The 17,831-nt window shown below is 47.3% G+C and overlaps 1 protein-coding gene across 1 annotated transcript; it reads right to left on the reverse strand.

The window, feature by feature from the left end:
- Positions 1–937: 937 nt before the first annotated feature.
- OAZ2 (ornithine decarboxylase antizyme 2) lies at positions 938–16,108 on the reverse strand. The gene is given in 6 exon segments (XM_027569075.1): positions 938–2,199; positions 2,454–2,539; positions 3,347–3,522; positions 4,777–4,857; positions 4,859–4,934; positions 16,089–16,108. Coding segments are annotated over 6 exon segments (570 nt in total). The 3' UTR covers positions 938–2,068.
- Between the last annotated feature and the right edge of the window lie 1,723 nt (positions 16,109–17,831).

Consider the following 17,831-nt stretch of genomic DNA (forward strand, 5'->3'; position numbering starts at 1 on the left):
TTCCAGTCCCTGCCTTCATGCTGCCTCTAGGGGTTAGCTCCTCAGTGGAGGACATCTTCGAGTCCTTCCTGTTCCAGCTGAACGTCTAGGCGCAGACATTCTAATACTGTGCAAGCTGTACATGTTACAGTCACTTTTAAAAACCTGGCCCGCTGTGACAGGTCCAAGGTTAGTAACGTGGCCTGGTGTGAAAACTCAAGCTCCACATAGGACACTGTGAAAATGGGCCAAAGACTCAGAAAAACTTAGGATAGCCACAGCTATTGATTATTCCAAAGTAGATCATTCCAAAGCTGTAGGAAGAACCACCTGCCCAGCACTTGGGAAAACAGAAGCAAAAGGGAAAAAAATGCTATTGTAAGCATTTAATTAACAAATTAAAAAGGAGAATTTAAGGGGCTATCTGGAGTTCAAGCCCCATGTTGGGTGTGGAGCCTCGTTTAGGGGGAAAAAAAAAAAAAATTCTAGCTCCCTACAGTGCCACTGAAAACTTACCAGTCGGGCTGGTGGTGCAAGGAGAATGGCAGCCACACACACCGTCCTAGGGAAGGTGTAGGCTGCTTCCTTCAAACACCTCCAAGAATGAGAATGTCAGGCAGCTCCATGCAAAAGTCAGAACTCAGTTTCAGGACCCAGCCTTCTACACAAAAGGAAACACTGAGAACAGCTTGGATCCTGGGTAGAGCCTCTTATTTTGGATGAAGCTGATGTGTACATACCTCTCTTAGCGGGTACTGGCAGTTTGTCCCAGACTCCTAGCAACCGTGTTTTGCAGTGTAATGTGGCCCCAGAGGCTTCAGCCGGTTTATCTGTCCTGATGCGCCGCAGCTTTTTTCCTGAGAAGCATGTATCACACCCCTGCTATGTTAGGCTCTAGACTCAAAAGAGTAGTGGTAGAAAGCCGGTCCTGGTACAGGAATGAAAAATAGACCAACCACAACTTTAAATCAGTTTATTGACACAGTAACACAACACACTTGCCTCCCTGACACCCCCACCCCCCTCTCACCCAATCTAGATCTCTCCCCCTTCCTCCCCCCTTAGAACAAGCTGTTCAGTGAAAACAGAAAAGGGCAGGCCACTTCTATACCCTCAGTCCCACCCCTAAGCCCTGTGGGGCAGGGGGCTCAGGCACTACTCAGAACCTGTTGAGAGAGAGAGAGAGGAGGGGCAGTCAGCACTATACTCAGCCAGGCAGAGGCATCCAGTCCCTAAGAGCAGATTCCCACACGATCCCCAGGCCCTGAGTTGCTATTCCTCTTCCTCTCCGCTCTTTGTGACCCTGGAAAGGAGACACCTTGGGGCCTGGGCCTGCAGCCAGGAGCAAGAACTGGCTGTGATTTGAGAATTGGGGAGTTTGGCTAGTGTTTTAAGGCCCAGGCACCCCAAAGAAAGCCCTGGTGGTGGGAGTGAACTTCAATGCCCCCATTTAAAATGCACTGATAACATTAAACAGATTAAGCCAGCTTAACCAAATGCCAGAACAACACTAAGCTGTAAAGGAGGAGGGGGCCAGACCTGGTTTCTCCAGGCCAGACACAAATGCACACACAGGAGTCCAGGTGGAGTGTCAAAAAACAAGGACAGCCCAGGGGCCAAAAAGCCTATACTCAGGAGTCCCTGGGTTGAAAGGAAGCAAGGAAAGAAAATACACAAGTCTTAAAAACCAAAAAAGAAAGCCCAACAGCAGGGGAACCTGAGCCTGACAGTGCTGCCCCCCAGCCCTCCAGGCCTTGCCCCTGGACCCAGACAGTCCCTCCCCCTCTAGGCAATGTCCTCCCCTAGGCTAGACAGAGCACATCACACAGCGCAGTTTAAAAAGCTTCTAATGCCAGTTCATAAACATCTTCATTTACTATTGGTGATTACATGTGAATAATATGTTTACACTGTTCTTTAGGGAAAACAATTTCAACGAGTCAACCCCGAGAACACAATAGGCAACCCTCACCCTGAGCCCCTCAGCGTCCTTCCCTAGACAGCAAGGAGCCCCTTCCTCTGCCCCAGGGCTGCCCAACTTCCCCTCTTCCCCCACTGCGGCTCTTGGGCAAAGCATCCTCTATGACCATTAGTCCTCGTCGGACAAGCTCTGGTCCAGGGGGTAAACCATGAACATCACATCTGGCCGAGAGGGAACACAGGGGTGGCCTGGACGCACAATCTCAAAGCCCAAGAAGCTGAAGGTCTTCAGGAGTGGAGCTGCAGAAGAGTGTAAAAAGGATTCTGATAAACACAAGGGTAGGCTCCAATCAAGGGAAAACAAAAAACCAAGATGGAATAAATAAGCTCGAGGCCTTTACTAAAGACCCTTCAGGCACTCCCCGCTCTTGTGATTTCCCAGGGTTGATATGGCAAATTCAAGAGCCCTACTTCACGGAACACAGAGCCCCCTTCCCCCCCCACTACTTCCCCACTGTCTGGGCAGTAGGTCTCAGGCTACTTTGATTCCTCACCTCTGTCTTCCCGGCCCTTCCTGAAGCAGATGAAGACGTAGTTCACTTTCATCTTCTCCTCAGCAAACTCTAGCAGTGCTAACAATCTGCCAGAAGCAAAGAAAACAACTCAGGCCTACCACCACCTCTCTAGACTTTCCACCCACCCAACCCTCCCTCAAAAAAGCCTTCTCTGAGGCTTACAGCCAGCAATATAAATAGGGAACCTCCAAGGAGAGGTTTCCTATTTCAAGAGCCTGGAGTTCAGAAAAAAGCCACAATCTCAAGAGAAAAATGTTACTGTATTCTCTCTTCCTGGAATAAGGGTTCTTCATCTGAAATTAATACTAACCAACTTCACTAATGCAGTTCACAAGATAGTATGGGGCCTAGGAAGAGAACCTGGTTTTTCAGTGGTCTTCCAAAGTTGCCAAGTTTGAGAACCACAGCCACTGGGACACTCTCTGGGCCCTAACACTGCCTAAAAGGATTTCCTCAAGAGAAAAGAGCAACTCAAGAGAACTCCGTCTTTAGGACTGTTTCTTACACACCTGGCTGTCTTGGAGGGCCTTGCCCAATCCAATGAAATCCCACTGTAGCTCAGAGCTTCCTGCCCTTTTGAACTGCATCACTGTTTGGTGGCTGAAGGGGGATTTGATGTCTGCTGAGAAGAGTGAACCATGGGGCAATTAAATGACAGTGATTTGGTTAATGTGATAATGATCTCCTTTAATTATAACCTACCGCAGGCCTGTTTTACTGGCTAAAAATAACCTGTTACGAACTGGTATCTGCTTGGGAAACCTAGAGCTAGGGAAGAAGGCAGACTCTCTGTTCATCTGTTGGCCCCAACAAGCATATGCCCTTCTCTGGAATGGGCCCTCCCTTCCCCTTCCCCAGCACCTGCTCCTTACCCTTCTTTGCTCCCATCAGCTAATAATCCATCTGGGATTTCTACAAACAGGCTCTGGCTGGACAGGACTGCATCCCAGGAAGAGACTTTCACCTCGGTGACCTCATACTGGAAGTGGACAATGTGAGGTTTTCCATCGTTCACAGGGAGGTCCTGGGTCACAGTGAGCTTCTCGTCCTGGGAGGAAATCAGGTCAGAGGACCAGGTCACTGCTGCCCTGGCCACATCACAGGCTCCCTAACCTAGATGGTCCCGGGAGTCCTCTTGGGCCAATCTCAGGGTAGTATGGGATGAAGGACACACTGAAAATGCAGAGCCGCATGCTGGCTAAATGGAGCCATCCATCACTCATCAGGCACAAAGACAAGCTGATGACAGCTACAAGTCAGCATGACGGGAAGGGAAGTATTTACGAAGTGTCCACTAGATGCCAAGCACTGTGTAAGGTGCTTTCCCATTTTTCAAGCCACCAGAAGCATCTGAGGTAGTTATTAATACCCCCGTTTTAAATCTGAGATGCTAGGGGCTCAGAACAATTAAGCAACAGACCCGAATCTCCATAGCTAGTAAATGGTAGAGTTGATATTCAAACAAGGTCTCCCTGACTCTAAACCCATGTGTGTCCCCCGAACACCAAGCTCTTTCCCTTCTCTCTCTGAAAGAGAAACATTAGAAACAACGAGAATACATGTGAGGGCCTAGCTGGGGCCCAGCTCAACCAAAGCCTGCTTCCAGGTAGACTACAAGTCCATGTTGTCTCCCCTGTGCACAACCTCAAGAGGCCAGAACTCAGCCACCCTGCCACCCTTCAGTGCCAATCTTGGGGAGAAGCTAAGCCAACTTTTGGGCCTCGATCACAGGAGATTAAAGGGCAGAAAAGGACTGGCTGCCCCAGCCCAGATCATTCTTAGGGCAGATGGCCAGCATTCCCTAAAGCTCCTAGGATGTACCCTATGCTGCCAGAATGACACCTGATGGAGATGCAAAGCCCCTTCTCCTGTCCCCCCACCCCCACACTACCCGGCCCACCCCCAATCAGGCCAGTAAGGGATAGAAAATCAGAATGCCTGATAGTTGTGGAAAACTGCTCCTCCTGGCCCTTGGTATTTCTCAAGAGAAACTGAGGAATCACACCAAAGAGAGTTCTTGCACCCCTCCCATTCATCTGAGTCCTTCCCACTCAGGACCCTGAACGGGCACTGAAGTGCTGACCACCAAGCTAAGAAGATGGCAGTGTTGGCTTGCTGCCGATCTCCTCCTAGCACTTCCCAAAACCACAGAGCAGCCTCATTTGAAAGAGTCCTGCCCGATTCCCCTACCGGCCTGGCCTAAGAGAAGACTCAAGAAGGCAATTACTACCCCTTAAGCAGCAGCTGAGTGGAATCTTCCGACAGCTCTGCTCCAAGCCTTCCACCCCAGAGTCCTCCTTACCTTATATATTAGAGCTGAGAGAGAAGGATCCCTGCCGCCCCCTCGCCCACCGGGGATCTTCGACAGTGGGTGAGGGGCATCAGGAGCACCACAGAGGCCCCGGAACAATGTGCCTGCAGCACTGGAGCTGGGGACAGTTACTCAAAGGCAAAATACTACTGCAAAAGAGAAGTTGAGACAGTAAACACCAAGACTTACAAATTTAACACATCCCACTCCAACCTCTGCCCTGGCTCTCCCGAAACAAGTGTTCTAAAGCTACACCACTGCCCCCCTCCCAATCCTTTCAGCTTCCAGATCTACTTCTGTGCTCTTCAAGCGCACCCACCACCCTGCAGAAAGCAGAGGGAGCCCAGCTGGACATATCTGACCCGAGGAACACCTGCTCGACATCAAACAAATCTGTGTGACACTGGCAAGCCCTGAGAGGAACCAGATGCTGGCGTGCCTTCAAGGCCTTAAGCACCCTGCCCCCCAGCCCTCTTCCTTACTCTAACAGCACTTCAACAACCTCTGTGGCAATCTCAAAACCTACACGGTCACTTCTGGCTGGAGAGGCATATGGGCCTCAAAGAGATCACATGGGCTGGGTACCATGTCCCTGAGGAACTCCCACGGCCACTCTTCCAATGATGGCTTCCTCCCCAATCTAAACAAAAGACCTGGACAAGAAATCAATAACCCAAATCTCTCCAGGGTCAAGAACTGAATTAAATCCAGGGATCTGGCTCTCAGAGAAGAGGTGCACTACAGTACAGAGTATAATGGTCTGAGTTTGTCCCTGGTATGCCACCAAATGTTGGGCTTCCTTGCTAGAATCTGACCTGGGCACGGGAGTTTAGGTAATACTGATGTGATCAGAATGGACACTGAGGCGCTTGTTTATCAGGGAGAAGGAATAATTGCTAAGAACTAAGGAAGCCAATAAGCAGATGGATTAGAGGGTGAGAGGCTCCTGAAGGAACTCCCTGTCACCTCCAGGTGTGTGCCCTTACTGCCACCATGATATTCAGCTGGACCCACCAGGGCTCCAAATCTGCTCCACTGCCTTCTTTGAACCTGATTTAGTGGTTCCTCAGGCTGAGCTGTAGCTCACTTCACAGGCCAACAGCAAGTGAAGCAGGGAAAGAAGTAGTGGTGCACATGCACCACGAGTCGGCAATAGGTCTGTCCCATGACCCCACCACCCCAGCCTCCAGGCAGCTGGAATGCGATGGATAACGTACGGGAGGACACTGCAGGGTTGTGCTAGAGCCAGCTCACACGACTGTGCCCATATCTTCCCAACTGTGTGTTTAATGACATCACATTGGTAGCTTACACGGGCCACAGGGGGAAAATTTACACCACAGAAATCAGCAAATGACATAAATCACGGCTTTGTTTTTTTTTTTCCTGAAAGCCAGTTGTAGTAAGATGCAAGGCACCATTCTTCACACTTTTTGCTTTATGTGGCATGGCATGCCAGATTTGAGTTCTTCACTTGGGCTCACAGTGATAAAACTGAACTCACACCTAACATGGCAATGGTACAATAACCAAAGGGGCATCCAACTAAGATCCTCAGTATGAAGAGACCTGTGTGAGCATTCCAGCTGAGACAGGAAGTCCAAACCCATCAATGCTCTAGCTTGGCTCCTCTTTCTCTCAAGGATTTCAACCAGGGGCCTGAAATTACACTTAGAAATTTCATTGCAGGGCGCCTGGGTGGCTCAGTCAGTTAAGCATCCGACTCTTGATTTCAGCTTAGGTCATGATCTCAGGGTCCTGAGCTCAAGCCCCATGTTGGGTTCCACGCTCAGAGGCGAGTCTGCCCAAGATTCTCTCCCTCTGCCCCTCCCATGGCTCACGCTCATGCACACACACTCTCTCAAATAAATAAAATAAATACTTAAAAAAAAAAAAAAATCTCACTGGGAGATGGGAGTTCCCAGGGCAGTGTCAGTGGGCTGGCACAGCATCGATACCTGCGGGTAAAAGATACATGCACCACCTCCTGCCTCCTCTGGAAGGCCTCAGGCCATCCTCATCTCCCCTGCTCTTAGCCTCACCAACACAAACCAGCAGAAGGGGCATGACTGAGGACTCTGTTGTTTTCAAGGAGGAATTTATTTTCTACTAGGGACAATAAACTATTATCATCCCCCCGTTCCAATGTGTTAAGGGACAGAATAATAGTGTCTGGGCCAGAAACAATTAAGACAAGGGGGGCTTCCATAAGCAAAGGTGTATATACACCCCCCCCCCACACACACACACATGGTATGGTTCTGTTCCCATTCCCTAGTGACAACTATGAGCCTCCGTTGAGGTTCTTGCAAACACCAGGAATGCTGGGCCACTGAAGAAAGCTGGCTTGCAATGTATTGGTCAGTGGAGCTACCCAAGAACTAGGCAGACTTCTCCTCTGGGGTAGATGGATGAGATATAGCCCTTGTACACCAGAATTGCATGGGTTCACAAAACCACCAGATCCCCAAGGCCCTTGCAGTTCTAGAATTCTAGTGCTAACCTCAGACTCCTACTTCCAAGGAAATTATTCCTCCCTAGTCTTTGGATGAGAGCTACCTTCCACCTGATGGGCATTCCAACCACCATCTTCATTCTGAGCTAATTTTTACTTGCAAATAGCAGAAGCAATGGGGCCAACCTACTGGAAAAATCAGAGTAAGGTGGATTTTCCTTCTTTTAGATCCAGAATCTCCTTTGTCTGCCTAGAAATAATCCCTAGGGCCTGGCCCCGTGTCCAGCACTAACCTATGTGCTCACTCCTCTTTAAGTAAGTGCAAGAAGTTTATTCCATGGTAACAAATCATTTATTTCCCTACTCTTATACACAAGGATCCTGGAAACTCCTCCTCCTCCCAACAAAGTCTGCACAAGAGCAAGTGTGTGAGTGAGAGTGGAAGGGTGTTTTGGGTCCCACCCTAGGATCCATTTCCAGTTCCCTAAGAGAAACAGCTAGGGTTTAGGATAAACTCAGTGTACTGGAGATCCCAATCAACAATTATCTTCATCGTCCATCATAATGGATCTGCTTTTCATTATTTGCTGTGAATGGCAAATTGCTTCTCTTTCAAAAAACCTGTCATTTCTGAAGTGAGAAGGACAGGGAGATGGGTACATATGTGGTGGTTAAAGAAATTAAGGGGCATGAACAGTAATCAGGCAAGGAAAATAAATACAAGGCACCTTGTCACTCTTTGTAGATGACATGCTACTATATATAGAAAACCTCAACAGCTCCACCAAAAACCTATGAGGAGAAATCAATTTTGTAAGGTTGTAGAATACAAAATCAATTTATAAAAATCTGTTACATTTATATACACTAACAACAAACTACCAGAAGGAGAAATTAAGAAAACAATCCCATTTACAATTCCATTATAAAAAAAAATAAAGAATACTTAGGACTACATTGAACCAAGGAAGTAAAAAAAAACCGGTACTCTGAAAACTGTAAGACACTGATGAAAGAAACTAAAGATACAAATGCAAAGATATGCCATGACATGAACGGGAAGACTACTGTTACGTCCACACCACCCAAAGCAATCTAAAGACTTCAGTGCAATCCCTATCAAAATACCAATGGCATCTTTCACAGAACTAGAACAAATAATCCTGAAGTTTGTATGGTGCCACAAAAGAGCCCAAATAGCCAAAGCAATCTTGAGAAACATCAAAGCTGAAGGTATCACCCTCTCGGATTTTAAAGTATACTACAAAGTTACAGAATCCAAACAGTATGGCATTGGCACAGACACACAGATAAATGGAATATAATAGAGCCTAGAAATAAAACCATACACGTTCCATTAACCCACGACAAAGGAGGAAAGAATATTCAATGGGGAAAAGACAGTCTCTTCAAAAAATGGTGCTGGGATGGGGCGCCTGGGTGGCTCAGTCGTTAAGCGTCTGCCTTCAGCTCAGGTCATGATCCCGGGGTCCTGGGATCGAGCCCCGCACTGGGCTCCCTGCTCAGTGGAAGGCCTGCTTCTCCCTCTCCCACTCCCCCTGCTTGTGTTCCCTCTCTCGCTGTCTCTGTCAAATAAATAATCTTAAAAAAAGAAAAGAAAAGGGAAGGAAACAGCAAGTGTTGGGGAGGATGTGGAGAAAAAGGAACCCTTGTACTCTATTGGTGGGAAGGCAAACTGGTGCAGCCGCTGTGGAAAACAGTATGGAGGTTCCTCAAACAATTAAAAATAGAACTACCATACGATCCAGCAATTCCACTTTTAGGTATTTATCTGAAAAAAATGAGAACACTTTAAAGAAAATATACACACCCTTATGTTCATCACAGCAGTAATTATGATAGCCAAGATACAGAAGCAACTTAACTGTCCATCAATATATGAATGGATAAGAATGTGGTATATATACACAATGGTATACTACTCGGCCATGAAAAAGAACGAAATCTTGCCATTTGTGAGAACTATGGATAAACCTAAAGGGCACTATGCTAAGCGAAATAAGTCAGAGGAAGATCAATACTTTATGATTTCACTTATGTGTGGAATCTAAAGGAACAAAACAAACAAAACAGAAACAGACTTACAGATAGAGAACAAACTGATGGTTGCCAGAGGATGAAATAGGTGAAAAGGATTAAGAGGTACAATCCTCCATTTACAAAATAATAAGACATGTAATGCAGGACACAGGAAATATAATAATATCATAACAACTTTGTATGATGACACATGGTACCCTTTTGTAACGTATATAATTATTGAATCACACTATGTTGTATGCCTGAAATTAATACAACATAGTACGTCAGTTATTTTTTCAATTAAAGAAAGAACAGGGGCACCTGGCGGGCTCAGTCGGTAGAGCATGTGACTTTTGATCTCAGGATCGTGAGTTCGAGCCCTACACTGGGTGCAGAGATTACTTAAAAATAAAAATAAAAATAAAGGGCGCCTGGGTGGCTCAGTCATTAAGCGTCCGCCTTCGGCTCAGGTCATGATCCCAGAGTCCTGGGATTGAGTCCCACATCGGGCTCCCTGCTCCACGGGAAGCCTGCTTCTCCCTCTCCCACTCCTTCTGCTAGTGTTCCCTCTCTCGCTGTGTCTCTATCAAATAAAATCTTTAAAAATAAAAAAATAAATAAAAAATAAAGACTAGCCTTCTGTTCTTTTATTGACTTTAGTCTTCAAAATGATATTCCAACAAAATATGCCACCAATCTCAACAGAGAACAGTGAATCTTGCAGGAACTTTTGCACAGTGAAAGTGGCTTCTTAACACAGGTCCTTCTGTCACAAGATCCAAACCAGATTCGGTTTCATTTTCAGTTCAGTCTTGTTTCTACTGGCTCCAATGCCCAGCTTTTTCTATTCCTCCTTACATCCTGCTCACTCCACTGGGGGGCAGGCATGGTTTAATCTTTACCACAAAAAGATGATTTAAGAAGCTCAGTCAAAGCCTGAAAAGATCAGGCTCATTAAGCAGCATCAAATGTATCAGACTGAACCCAAACATCCAGCTGGGCTGGTCTTGCTTTTGAAGAAAAAAAATATACCATGCTGGAAATGAAGGTGTCAAATATCCAAGTTAGTTCAGAAGAGAGATGGGAGATTAGAGCCTATCTGTTAGTGCCTCTTATTTTCTCAGTTGTTATCAGACATGCCCCTGGAAACACATCTCAGGATACATATGAATGCTACCGACATACCACGTCCTCCTGCCTCTAATTCAAAGCATTCTGTGAAACTTGTCTGAAATGCCCTTAGCAAGTTATAATTTCATACACTGGCTACAGACAGGCAGTGTATGCAGCAGATGTATTCCTGGAGAATGTTGCTGGTAAATCAAATTTTTATAATTCAAATCCTATTTTTAAATCTCTACGATGCTTACTATTTAAAGGAAGTACCTTTAAATCTCTTGACAGAGTAAAGGATCTCCTGTTGAAGAATCACTTAGAGTTGACTTTATGTCAGTTTTGATTTTTATATTTAGTGTGATCAAAGCAGGGGACGGCCTGCTACACAGAGATTTAATATAATTCTGTGGCTAACTTCCCTTCAGCAACATCTAACAAATATGTGAATTCATATTCTCCCTGATATACTTTTGATCACATTTCACTTTAATAAAAGTGGCCTGAGCTTGCACCCTTTCTCTCTGGTTTCCATTACCTGTCAGGGGAGGGTCAGATGGCCTTGGTATTACCTACCTTGTGGTATCAAGTGAAAAGACATAAAACCACATTTCCAAGCATTCTACATTTATTCCCCTCTTTCACAACCTCTTCTGATCCATTCCTATCTCAGGCTCTACCTCAAAGAACACTCTCTAGGCCCAGACTTCCCTCACACGGGCTGCTTTTTACTTAAACTAGAAAGGTTTCTGATGACTAATCCCTATGCAAAGAGGGACCAATCCAGGGCTGCCATCACATTTAGCTAAGAACTAGGAAGAAAGGTAGGAGGTGATGGCCACCTCCAGTCTAGTGAGACCACTGAGGCTGACTTCCAGCTGCCAGTTCCCTTCCCATATGAGAAAGGGACCCTGGTCAGATGCCAGGCATAAGTCATTTCTCTAGGGCTGTTCTGTGTGCCAAAGGGAGTCTACTTGGTAAGCACAATTATGAAGAAAATGACATCACCACTCTGAATCACAGACTGAAAGCAAAACTGCGTTTTGGTTGATTCTCCACAAGAAACACACTTGTGGTGGCAGCTAGAATATCCGCCTCTGAGGTCTGCTTATCTTATTACACAACTGATGTTGGTACATCTTCTGCCAAAGGTAGGCATAACCACATAGGCTACAGAGGTGGATGGATAGCAAGGTACTCTGCTTTAAAATTAGACCTTAATTTTACAATTTAAGTACCTTGATCTAGTTTATATAGTAAACTCATCATCCAGTTCCAGCTTCTCTTCCCAGGACAGAATGAGTTCATTGTTAATACAGTATCAAAGGCCTAGGAGATTTTCTTAAGGCTTATCTTATACAAAGCACTTTATTTTGCTGCTAACAGAAAACTACCTGTTTTGTTCACTTCAAGCAATAAAATTCTTGCTCACCGACTCGGCTATTTCTGGTTTATAGCGTTCAATTAGGCTTCACAGCCTTCTGAGTCATGGCACCAACTTGAATCAACACTGCATACTGTTTCAAAAAGGGATGAATTTTTTTTTTCTAGAAATGCACATATGTAACATCCTCTACCCCACTCCTCAGTCCCCCTTTTTATATTTCTGAGCAGCTCTGAGGCTAAATTTGGATTTCTTGGCAGAATGAGGAATTACTATTATTAGTCCACACTGCTTTCTGAAGCATACCTCCAATTTGGGGGGGATTCCCAACTGTACTAGGAGTCTCTCTCTGTGGAATGACCTTGAAGGTACATGGTAGGAAAACTTGCTCTCCCTACTATCCCACACCTGACAAGCCATAGTACCAATAAATAAGGAATAACCAAAACCGTATCTTTGGGGGGAAAGAAAGAGATTCCATTACCAGGGAACCATTCTGTGAAGATACTCAGGATAGGTCTGATGTGCTCATGTGCTCTGTCCACCCCCAAGAGGAAACACCTGTAGAACCATAGGCTTCTCAAAGCCCATCAAAGATTGACTGTAATATGGATATAAAGCCAGGGCAAGCTCTTCTCCACATAATGTATCGTCACAAGGTACTAAGCCGACCCTAGACAGAGACTGTCTTCCTGCCCCCGCAAACTCAGGGAGAGAAAGGCCATGAAGTTTGATTTCCTTGGATTTAAGCCTCATGTTCAAAAACCATAATAAAAGTGCTTATTCCTGTGTCTTCTTCCCTCCCCCACCATCAGGAATTTTGACAATCTGGAGGTACTAATCGGAACAAAACTGGAAAGGAAGAGCTTTGTTTTCAAAACATACTACCAGCTCCTCTGCAACTATTTCTTCCAGGAAACCAAGCCTCCACCTCTTGAGTATTTCACTGGAGCCAGGGAAGCTAGAGAGCCCATCCCCCACCCAATGAGAGCTACACTAGCCAGCTCGCCCTCCCCTCTGCGGATACAAAACACCAAGCACACAGACTGGGAAGAACATCCGGCGCTTATCGGAATCCGTAAGTTAGGGCTCTAACAGGATCCTTTTAGAAAGTTAGGGGCAGGCCAGAGGAGGCTGGGAAACATGTTATGGAAACAGGATTGCCATAACTCAAAGAAACCAGACACCCTGTACACACCACCCCACCCCCAGGCCAAAGTGGAGGAGCCTGATCCAAGGCCTTGCTCCTACCCAGGCCCCGGCAGGCCAGCTGGCTCCTCCCTCCACCTGCCTTTCATACAGCCAAGCCCCTCAAATTACCAACACACTAAGCAAGGGCCCTGGAGACAAGCAAGCCTGTTTTGCCACTTAGGACGCTGGAAGCAATCTTAAATCAAGCAAACCCAACCCCCTCTTTTTACATGGAAGCACACTAGCTAAGCCAGAACTAGAACTCAAGTCTCACAACGTCATGGTCAATGAAGACCCTTAAGTGTTGGTTCCAACTGCCTGCAAAAGACTTGGCACCAAACCAACTCAGTCCAGAAGACTCCAGAGAATGCCTGCTGAGACCACACCACCTTACAAACCCCACTGTGGAGACAAAAACATGTAACAGAAAAGAAAATCCATCTCATATACCCTTTTTGTGGATTTTCCTGTAGGTTTCTTTGCTTCCCTCCACCTCTGCACTTCATCCTGTCCTCTCTCATACCTACTGTCTTATCCTCATCACACGCAGCTTTACCACAAGCAACACCTTTGGCATCCAGCACCATCCAAGTATATATCCACGTGCACCTCCTCAGCTCCAGAGGGGCTGGGTAGAGAAGATGTAATGAAAGCAGGGACTGCAAAGGGACATGGACACTGACAGTCTCAGAAAAGGAAAACAGAATGCGCTTGTAGGTGAAGAAGCGTTGAGAGGTAGGGATAATGGGTCAAATACGACCATAACAAACCAGAAAACAAGGAGTGAATTTTCTTTCTGCATATAGGGAAGAAATGAAGGTGTGTGGGCTAGATAAGAGTCTGAGAATGAAAATGGCTAATGGCTGAGAACGGAGTAACTCAAGGTAGGAGAACTTAAGAGGCTGTTGTGGGTATCCTGGGTATTTCTGGACAGTACCTGAGAAAGAAAGACTAAGATAAGCCCTGAAGGAAACAAGGTCCTTTTCAGTAGAGAAAGAGCTGACCCTAAAGAAATATGATGGGAAAGGTCTTTGGTGGGGGAGGGGGGAGGGGAGAGAAGGCAGTGGTTCTTAGCCCTGACTGCACATTACAAAGAATTACCCAGGGCGCCTGGGTGGCTCAGTTGGTTAAGCGACTGCCTTTGGCTCAGGTCATGATCCTGGAGTCCCGGGATCGAGTCCCACATCGGGCTCCCTGCTCAGCGTGGAGTCTGCTTCTCCCTCTGACCCTCTTCCCTCTTGTGCTGTCTTTCATTCTCTCTCTCTCAAATCTTTAAAAAAAAAAAATTACCCAGAGAGCTTTAAAAATATATACTAATAACCAGGCCCCACCCTAGGCCAATTACAACAGATCTTTCAAGGTGGGGTCCAGGTGATTGATTTTTCAAAGGTGCAGCCAAGGTTGAGAAACACTGAGATACAAGAAAAGCTAAAAACCCAGCTGGAATATTTAAGGATGGTGCTGCTAAAGGACTGGGAAATGGCAAGTCAGAGACCATCTTAAGGAGAATGGAGCCCAAGTTTGAGAGGAAACTTGAATGGCAGGTAGAGCCCCATTGGGGGGCAGAAAAAAGCAATAAGGAAGGATATGTTTGTAAAAGGAACTACAGACTAGCTCTGGACAGACCACGACACAATTTAAGGAGGATCTGCAGGGAACAGATCTGCTTGCAAAACAATGAGGCCCAAGTGTGGAGCAGAGGCCCTAAGGCCAAATCTGGGGACAAAGGGTCTGGGTGTGGAAAACTAAATGAGCTTCAGGCTTATTTTGGAAGGGACAGCAACAAGTCTAGGGGGAAAAATTAGGAAGAAAATTAGACCCAAATTGTAAATGAAGTCATTCTGATGTAGAAAAAGCAACTAGGGTTAAAAATTGTGAGGAATCAGGATTATGGAACAGTTTCACAGAGTCTGGGGCAGAAACACCAGATATGTCTGAAAAAGAGATGGATGACAAGAGCTGCCTTGGGAAGAAGAGAGGAGAGAGGAAAGCTGAGTGATCAATTCTGCCTAGTTTGGGCAGGAGAAATAAGTAGGAGGCAAGTTTAGAAAACTACTGGTGCTGTTTCAGAAAGATGTGCAGCCTTTCTCTCCAATTAATGGGGAAGACTGGGGTCAGGTTTTGAGGAAGGAAACTTGGAATGGCCCAGTATCCAGAGTATGGGGCCTGATTTTTAGGCACTGGGAAAGAGAGCGAAGTACAGGGAGAGTAGGCCTTCAACAGAAGCAGCGTGGGCTGAGTTCTGAGATCTAATGATCTAAACATGGGATTCAATTAAGAAGGGAAAAATAAGAGTAAAGAGGAGTTCCAGCTGAGAGAAAGTGTTTAGAGGGTAGCGGTGTTCAGAAGTGTTGGGGGAACCCCACCAGGGGAATAGGATGGCAAACTGGAGTCAAGTCCAAAGTGAGAAATAAAAGGAAGAAGGCTGGGAGACAGGGAAAACGAGGCCTACCTGGGAAAGGGGTGTCGAGGGAGGGAAGATGGGAAAATTTGAAGGAATAAGGGAGGAAAGGGACGGCTGGGCATCACTGTAAAAACTATTAGGCCTGAGAAAACGGGGGAGGGGAAGGGGGAAGGGGGAAGGGGGGAAGGGTAACGAGTCCAGCTGAGAGCAGAAGGTTGGAGCCTGACTGGGGGAGGGGCGGCAGTGATAAGAGAGGGGTTTGGTTGGAGGATGCAGTTTCGAGGGAAGAGAGTCAAAGGGAAGGGTTAAGTGACTTAAAGGGGAAAGGAAGAAAGACTTGGGGAAAATGGGAAATAATCTGGGGAATCTCGCTGAGGGAAAAGCCCAGTTTGGGGAAAGGGGCACCGTCCGACGGGACTTAAAGGAAATGAGGACTTGATTGGAAGACTGGGTCCTGGCTTGAGGGGGGGCTTTGCGGGAGCAGGAGGCCCGGATGAGGGGGATGGGCCGGGCTGGAGGGAGGGGGCTAAAGGGCGGAAGGAGGCCCCGTTGCGGGGCTGGGGACTCGGACTGGGGTGGCTGAAGTGGGGAAGGGACCCAGTGGGGGGCGGGTAGGCCCCGCTGTGGGGGCTGGAACCGGCCGGGGGTTGGGGAAGGCCCTCTGGAGCAGATGAGGGGAGGATGGGGGCGGGGAGCCTGGGCCGGGCCGTTACCTGTCCTGGGTGTTTATCATCCTCGGCGGCTCTGCTCAGGGTGGGAGGAGGCGGCGCAGGGAGTGGGTAGGTGGATGAGAGGGTGGGTGTGGGGTCGCGCGCGCGCGGGGCCGATCTCTGCGGGCTAAGTCCCTGTCAGGCCGCGGGCCCAGAGCCCTCCTCCTGCCTCAGCGAGCGCCTGCCTCCAACTGACCCTCCCCGGCCGCCGCCGCCGCCGCCGCAACCGCCCCGCCCCCGGTGCCTCATCTGCATAGCCCCACCCCAGCGCCGCACGGTGTCCTGGGAAACTGGGGCCCACAACAAAGGGCAAAGCCCGGCCCCGCCTCCACGCAGGCGCACCAGGGTTTTGGGGGGCGGGGGTCTGGATGAGAAGCGGCCTTTGCCGGTGGCTGTGGTCTTGGAAGTAGTTTTAGCTGCGCGGCACGAAGATGCGTTGTATTTCAAGTAGAGTTTTCTGAGCATTGACCCAACCTAGTCTTCGTCCCTAACCCTCGTTTGCGTGGGGCCAAGCAGGGGTGTGTCATTTGTAAGCCCTGGGAGGATATATTATTATAAAAAAAAATCTAAGAGTAGTACACACATATTAGCGCCATTCCCAGACGGAGCCCAGGTTCACAGATCTCAGTTACGTCAGCTCATAATGCAGATCAGTAACCTCAGCGGCCAGCTGAGATCAATAGTCTGCACCTGAGAGACATCTCAGGTCAATGGTCAAGGTCTGACACTGGCTGGTGGTCATCTGAAGCCAAATCTCTATGGGTCAGGATCACAGTCACCTGACAGCAGTGGTGGAAAGCACCATGGCTAACTTGTTCACAGCTGCTTGAGATCACAATCATGCAAGTTTCACAGTCACCTTCACTCACTATCCCTGCTGGTCCTTATCACAGGTCAGTGACAACAGGCTACAATCACTGCACAGACCTCTCAGATCACAGTCACTGCAGGCCACAGGCACAGGCACCTCAACGCAATCTGTTCATAGGCAATCCAGACCGCAAACAAGAGGTCACATTATCTTAGCTCACAGTGGGGTGCCATCACCTCAAATCCCATTCACTTATTCAACAAAAATCATTATTGAGCAGCTACTTACTATGTGCTCCAGATATGTGCCAGAGTCCAGGAATACTCAATGATCAATTAGGCAAAGTTCCTGCTTCGGATGTCACAATCTAGTCAGAGGGAGAGACACTGAGAGGCTGAGGGAAGTAAATGTTCAAACTGAGATAGACCACAGAGATAATAACTAGGGAATTATGGATGGCTTCACAGAAAGGGTGATCACAATGACTCCAAATCAGAGGTCACTATGACTCCTAGTTCATTATAGCCCCAAATCACAAATGTCTCCCATTAGAATCTCAGGACACCATTACTCTACTTCACAAACAACATGCTTTCGATTTTTAGATGATGGGGATGCAGGGATGGAAGAAAGGTTGGAGCTATGAAACGAAGGCTTTTTCAGGAAAAATCGAAGTGGTACAGGATACCAGAACTGTCCAAATTATGGGGTGCCTGGTGATTCAGTCTGCCTTCAGCTTAGGTCATGATCCTGGGGTCCTGCTCAGGGGAGAGTTTGTTTCTCCCTCTCCCTCTGTCCCTCCAACCCCAACCGCACACACTTGTGCTCTCACACTCTCTCAAACAAATAAATAAAGCTTAAAAAAAAAAAAAAAAAAAGAACTGCCCAGAATATGACTAGAGGCTCCCATACCATGGCTCACTTTAGATCCTCAA

The sequence above is a fragment of the Zalophus californianus genome, chromosome 6, assembly GCF_009762305.2.
Source record: "Zalophus californianus isolate mZalCal1 chromosome 6, mZalCal1.pri.v2, whole genome shotgun sequence".
Classification (NCBI taxonomy): domain Eukaryota; kingdom Metazoa; phylum Chordata; class Mammalia; order Carnivora; family Otariidae; genus Zalophus; species Zalophus californianus.